The following is a 7500-nucleotide window of genomic DNA, read 5'->3' on the forward strand; positions in this document are numbered from 1 at the left end:
AGTGTCTGGTATTTGCTCTTGGTCGATCAATCGATCGATCGATCGTGCTGGAGCATCACATTTCTAAACAAATGCGCTCATGCCATTCCCGTGACTCATGCACGGTGCACTTGCGGTTACTAAAACCTGAAACATACCAGAGCACGCGTACGCATCATCGTTGGGTGCGTATTAGTGACCACATAACAAATGTATCGATCGCCTCCAATCGGTCAGATCGAGCACCGTTTATTTTTGGCCATTCCGGGATACGAGTAATCCCGCTGCGAGTTGTGTGCTCGCTCGCTCCGTCCGGAAGAGCACCAAAGTAGAAGTTGAACTCTACTCCTCCACTCGGAAAGGTGGCCATTTTGTGCTGTGAACCGAGATAATCGATGCTGGTCCATTGGACAAGAGATGAAAGGAGCGAGGATCGCGATTCGTGGAATAGTACAACTCAATTGGTTTGGTGCAGAAATAGATTTTTGAGGAGTAACCAAGGGGATCCAAGGGAGCATAATTGATGGTTTGAAATTATGCTCGTTTCAGGAAAATTATGTTCAATTGCGTTATTTTGCAAATTAAAGCCTAAAGTCTGAGTTGATTAGAGCATATTGGCGTTGTTTTAAATCACATTAATAATGCAATATGTTCTAAATAAACTCGAAAAACTGTATAATTGCCTCAGACCTCAGACGATCGTTATCACAAATTGCGTATGCAAAAGGAACACGATCGAATCCTTGATCACGAGCTAGTCGTGTGATCAGCTTCTTCAAAACGAAAATTACAATTTCCTGCTGCTTCACAAACGACTGCTTACTTACTCACACACTCTCTCTCTCTCCAATTATGGTTCGATTAATGCATTCAGCGATCGAGAAAAAGGAGGAAGAAAATAATATTTTAACTCCGATCGATCGAAAACGCATGTCGAAACGATAAAGTACGAAGCCGCACTCAGAGGCAAGGTTGTCTGTCTGCGATCGATAAAACGTCATAACTCATCGTCACCTCGTCTGAGCCCGTTTTGGCCAATTTAGGGAACCACAGAACCGATCGCGTAGCGCCGACATTACACCTTGGTGTACATAATCGGATTAACGCTTTACTGGCAACCGGTAACAGTTCGTGATCCTCATCCTCGTAGAAGACCGTCAGCACCACCGCAGACAAGGTCTCCCGGGACTCCTTAGGACCATTCTGTCCCCTGGGTCCGGTCCGATCCGGTTCATAAATTGCTCACTTTCACTGCGAGAACCACCGGGGAGTTGATGATGATTTCCAGCGTCTGGGCCACGGCCCAATGCTCCTCTGCCCTCTCTCCCACAACATTCCACTCCTAGGATCTCCTGGTGGCGCCTGTCGTTACCCCTGCTTGTCCTCGATGGCGCTCTGGCTCGGGTTGATGTACTCGGACGATTCCTCGCTGATGATCACCTCGCCGGTCTGATCGGACGATTCGCGGCGCTTGGTCGTCGTCTTTTTCACTTTGCGCGTCTTCTTCACCTCGACCGTCTGCGTACGCATCACTTCAACATCGGCCATCGTGAGGCTTTAGTTCTGTGTTTTTAGGTTTTTTCTTTTAAAGAAAGCGAGCTTTTCTCACTCACTGCAGCGGTTGCGGAAAATTATGGAAAGTTCTAAGGCAGATAAAGCGATCACGGGCGAGCGATCGATCGATCGAGCGATAGAGAAAGGTAAGGCTACTACACTCGGTTTTACTCGATTACTATGTTTAAGCTAAGCTGGTCACGAACTGTGTGAACCGTGCGTGATCTGCTCCGGACAAACCACACCAGATCAGACCAGACGACCGGGCCTTGCGCGTGTGTGCGAGCACTTCGTGTGGGCACTCACGCCGCTCCACTCCACTCCACTCCTTGGCAATCGCGCGATCGCCCCCGCTGCTTTAACGGGAACGGGAAAAACCGTCCGTTAGCATACGAAGGAAATTACGAGAAAACGCGAGAAAAGCGATGCTCCGGGTAGCACTCGCCTCGCCAGAAGGGAAGGCGCTCACAAGCCGTTACTGTTGCTCTCCAGAGAGGGATTGGCACAAAAAGAAGAGAAGGAGTGGTGGAAGGAAGGTGAAAGTCACGCTTTTCCTCCTGACGACAACACAAAACGGTGCTCGGTTGCCTCGGGTTTTGCACACGTTTTTGCCGTTTGAGGATCGTTTTTTGGGGGTGCCACGTCACCGTCGACGTTGCTCATGGGTGGATCTTAAACGATGACGTCAGGCGATCGTTGAGCGAACGCGCAGATGTGCAGCAGCAGCAGCAGCAACAGAGATCGGGATCGTTTTGGGATTCGGTCGGTGGATGGTTTTTGGTACCCAGGGCTCAGTAGGAATTTTGTGAGAAGATTAGTGTTGCCTATCACGATGATGGTGAACATTTTCTGTCCATCGATTGCATAAAAAGATTTTTATCGTTCTATTAACATTCGGTTGAATTAATTATTGCATTCAAGAATTAGAATATTTTGCCCATTACAGAGTATTTTAGAGCAAGTATTTGCTTAATTTTACATGGATATCCCTCAAAGCAACGTCAATGGTAAGAGCTCTTGTGCTGCATAACATCTCAGGGGAAGTCACGTGCGCAAACACGGTAAGAGCGTTCAAATTACATTCCCTATCATTCCATACTATTATAGAATGTGAAAGAGGATTCACGTGAAAGGTGCCCAATATTTTGTCAAATAAATGTAACGGGTAATCTTCATCTAAACAAATCATTGATCATCTTCGTAAAGTTTAAGTTTCCCAAGGCGGTGTTCATTGTAACTCCGCAGTAGTTAACCGATACTTTTGATACATTAAACACTGCATATAAAAGTAATTTACAAGTTAAATTTGGAGAGATTTGATCACATTTATTGATACCTTTTTTAAGTATTCATAAATAGCTTGTTGCATAACCAAATCCAAAACAAACAACGTTTTATCATCTGAAAATACTCGTAATGGTATTCATTTTTTTTAACCCTTCATTTAAAACTTGAACTTTTATAACCTTTTTTTTCCACCAAGCCATACATAAAATAAAATACCAACAAATCTAGAATGATCTCGTCTTTATACACACATCCAGCAACATCAAAGCGAAAAACCATCCCACCACCGTGATTAGAGTAATGTGTTCCTTCCCGAGAAGTTCAGCCACCTATGCTACCATTCCACGACCCACAAGCAACGGAAAATTCGACAAACTTGTCGAAACAATTCGAAACACTCCCCATGATGCTCTCGAGGTGAGATGCATGCTGCCGGTTGCATTCCCACCAGTGGCTGCTACTAATGCTAATGTTGCTGCATCGGGACAAAACAAATGCGAAAACGGGAGCCAAAACAAACGGCAGCGACGATGCCCCCGAGGAACTTGCTGTCTCCTGCAGCCAACCGCCGGGGGGGGGGGGGGGGGGGGTTGCTAAAATTAGAAAACACAAACTCGCCACTCACGAGACCCACCCGGTGCCAGGACACGGAGGGGATCGCAGCAGAGGAAAGCGTGATGGCACGCGCCGTTAAACGGATTCCACCGTACGGAAAACCCCTTTCTGGCTTCTTCTCGTCACATGCGGCGCTCATCGCTCGTGGTATGAATGAAAATCGCTCGCTCGGTTCGGAGATCTCTTTTACTCCTCGCAGGATAGGAGAGCGACGGTGGAGTTGAAGGTGGAAGGGAAGTGCTGGCTTTTCGTCGGCCGGTGGCAATAATTCCGTTGTGCTGTGTGCACACGTCCCGCACAAAACCGTGTGCTCGGCTTCGGCGTAGAAGGGTGGAACCTTTTTCATCCCACCAGAGAGAGAGAGAGAGAGCGACTGAGAGAGAGACGGATCGATCAGGAATGGTGGGTGGGAAAATGAAGGTGGGAGGTAAATGAAAACTGTGAAACGATGTTTCCTTCAACGATTTTCCTCCCTCACTAGCAAGAATTGTGGGGGAGCCATGAGGGGTTCATAACGATGGCCAGGTCCTCCTTCTCCTTCTGCTACTGCAGCAGTAGACCGTAACCGTAGGAGGAAGATTTTTGGGGAGAAGCGAGAAGGGATGCTTCACTTTATATTTTAACGTTTTGTTTCGCCGAGGTACGGCGATCACGTAAATAAACGAATAACGTCGGCCAATTATGCTTGGGCTGGGCCGGTCAGTCAGCACGAAGCGAGCACCACCGTGTCTAGTGCGCTGGTGTTTTCATAAACCTAGGGAAAAACCAACGGTGAGCGAGTTTAATGACCCTCGGCACGATGCTACGGTTGCCCAGGAACTCGACACGTTTTCGGCACCATCTCACCGGTGGCTTTATCAGACAGAAGTTAGATCGTTAAAAATCACGCCGGAACCGGTTACTGCTGCTGAAAATCCTTTGAAACTCAAGGAGCGTGCACCGTCCACCTGGGGAGCGCCTTTCACACGTTCGGTGCCCGCGAATGGAGAACCCACACGTCCCAGATCGAAGCAGTCTGTGGCCATCTCCGGACTGTAGGTGACCGAAGGTCACGACAACGTCTACGACGGCGTCGGCGACGGCAACGTCGCCCACCTGTTTCCAAACCCGTCGTCGTCGCCACCACCACCATTGCTGCCCTTGAAAATGGACTTGGGCGCCTCGTTACTCCAAAAGGGACAACGCCAAAGCGCGCCAAGTGCACCCGGTACGATCACACCGGCTATCGACGTGGCCGTGAAGTTTACATTTTGCCACACGCACCACCTCCCTTCCCTAGGCTGGGACAGGGGCCTAGCATGTCAACATGTTTTGCCATTTTTCAAACAAAAAAGCTTAGAACGAGAACACTAGACGCTGACGGAGTCATGAGATGATGGTGGGGCATGCAAAACAGGATGGTAAACATCCACTGGCACCAGCCGGTGGCGTACCAGCGGTGGTGGTTCGCGATTTGGCATCATTTTTCAAACGCGATCCCGCGGCACCGCGCGATCGTCATTTGGAGGCGGCGTGGATGTCATCTTCCGAAAATTCTTCAGCACCGCAGGATACAACAACACTCTAGCGATCTGGCGCGGAGATTGTCGGACCTTTTTTCATTTTTTTGGCGAAGTGTCAAAGCGTTTTGTGGACAACTGGTTGTGGCCAGGAGCAGGAGCAGCTGACGAGTAGAAACAGTTGTTCGATGCTGTTGCCGCTGAAATCATTAGATTGACATTCGTGCTGGCACACTTTAAACGCTATAATTATCTGAATAACCCCGAAAATGTGGTTTACACTCATGATATGTGTGTGAAGGTGTAGCTTCTTTGCGATCCTCGTTGTAATGCGTGTTCAACATCCTTATTAGCGATTGCCTTGGATTGGTATTACGCGACTCTTCTCTCTCGCTCTCTATAAAGTTGCCAGCATGTCCGGCCATTAACAACACCATTAAGTGCATTAGCGTGTAATTGAAATAGTAATCATCGTCAGAAATGATGCACAACACACATACACAACACGGCCCCGCGTTGATTTCCATTTCGGAAGACGATTCCGGTGATGGCCAAGGAGTTGATTAGCACGTTAACGAAAGCGCGCGCGCGCGCATCTAGGACGTCACCGCCATCAGATGATCCCAGAATCCGAAATCCGCCTGATGCCCGATCTGCGTCACTGAGCAGAATGGTGTTCTCTGAAGCGCCGTCTCACAGCAACAGTGTTCGAGACGGAAAAACAATAAAATACTCGACCGAGAGCAAAACAACCAACCAACGAACCAGCCGTCGCCACCGCCATTAAACGCCGGCCGATATCGAGGCACGATAACTTCGTAGCGAGGTCGACAGCAGCAGGCAACCAGAAGGTCCCACGCGTCAGATGGGACACGCGAAAACTCGACAACATCTCTACAGTCGTCGCGAGAGTCTGTTTTTGTTCGGGAAAGGTCACTTTTGCACTCGTTACACTCGCAGGCCAAAAAAGCGGCCGGCCATAAACGCGCGCTAGCCAGTGGGGGCTTCTTTAAGGCGAAAGAAAATTCAAAATATCGCGTCTAAAGACTACAAGCGGATCGTTAGTGATTCACGCGTGTTTGTGGGCGAAAAGGATTGATCATTTTTCACCCGTCACCCCGCAGATGTTAGCTGTGGTTGTGGGTTCTGTGTCAGCATATAAATTTACGGAACCGGAACGGGGGCTGTTTTGGACGGAAAACCGAAATGAGGTACCAGTGTGTTTTTGAGGGGGAAAACTGTTTAAAACAGAATTCGATGACGACTGAGTTGCACTTCAAATATTGTTTTATGGCAAATTAAATAAAGTTACTGAACATGATGTTCGCTTTATTAAGTAAAATCTAATTGATAATTGTTCAAAATGAAATTTAAAGCCCAATAGAAATAGAGAATCAGGCCAAGACACAAGAAACAGGAAGCTTTCCTAAAGGTACCCCACAGTGATTTACGGGGTACCTTTAGGAAAGTGCGATTGGAACAGCAAATTAATAAACATTAACAAACAAACAACTCATAACAAAAGAAAAGATATTAAACTTTATCTATAGATGCAGCTGGTTTAAGTTAGAAATCTTCTGGCAATGCACCAAGAAACGTTATATTATTTGCTGCAATTATTTTGAGGCACCACAAAGAATTCCTTAACTATTAGCTGATTAAACCAGTTCTCAACGTCCAATGGCCAATGTTCTTGTTAACAACTCATCATTTTTGACTAAAAGCAACCATGATCAAGCGATGATGCAGCCAAAGAACGTTGCGTATCGCAGATTTTTCGTGGCAAAATGACGAAGTGACGAAAATGTCACGAATATCCTTGATCGACTGCATTGTGCATGCCTGCATCATAATTCTACCTTCAGTTTTTATGTCAAAACATAATTTTCGCTCAAAAATGCATTTAATTTTGCGGAACATTGGCAAGATGCGTTAACTTAATGAAAAATATTGAGCAGTCATGTCAAAATCATGAGCAGATCGTCCTAAAATAACTGAAGTTTCCTCAATGGAGGCTCCATTCGAGTTTCCTCAATGGAGGCGCCAAGAAATCAAAATTTGCAAATGAAAAGCATTAAGGCTAACAAGGTCACATGCAGATTCGTTTCCGGAAATGATTAGCAAACGCAAAACACATCCTATTCACACTCTGCTACCACGCATCATAACATGTCGCCCCTTAATGACAACCAACCATTCCAAACCAATTACAACATCTCATCGTCCACCGGACCACCAAACCAACCACCCGGCCGAACAATAAATAAATAATTCTCTCCAAGTTGCGATTTCCTCGAGGATCATAAAACCCCCGAGGCACACGATGGCGTAATAATATTTTCCGACTTTCCATTTCCATTTAACGTCCTCGTCCTAACCGCCAAGTATCACCACCAACCCGCCTCTCGCCACGCCTCTCTGTTAATCTGTTTGTCTCATGCGTCCTTGCGCGTGGTCGCGACGGTTTCCTGTTGTTGTTTTGCGATCGAACTGTTGATTCGACCAACGGGCCAGGGAGCGCCCGGCGGCGGCCAAGGGGCCGATAAGTTTAAGTCATATAAAAATA

The 7500-nt window shown here is 47.1% G+C and overlaps 1 protein-coding gene across 6 annotated transcripts in view; it reads right to left on the minus strand.

Moving 5' to 3' along the window:
- The window catches only part of LOC126575037 (four and a half LIM domains protein 2), an 80775-nt gene that overhangs the window by 13400 nt on the left and 59875 nt on the right, over positions 1-7500 (minus strand). Inside the window, exon 1 of one of the 6 annotated variants that reach the window (XM_050235527.1) lies at positions 1352-1750. The exons of the other annotated variants lie outside the window; for them this stretch is intronic. Coding sequence (XP_050091484.1) covers positions 1352-1527 — 176 coding nt within the window. The 5' untranslated portion in view covers positions 1528-1750. Of the gene's footprint in view, positions 1-1351; positions 1751-7500 lie in introns of those variants that run through there. 6 annotated transcript variants of the gene reach the window in all.

The sequence above is a fragment of the Anopheles aquasalis genome, chromosome 3 (assembly GCF_943734665.1).
Source record: "Anopheles aquasalis chromosome 3, idAnoAquaMG_Q_19, whole genome shotgun sequence".
NCBI lineage: Eukaryota > Metazoa > Arthropoda > Insecta > Diptera > Culicidae > Anopheles > Anopheles aquasalis.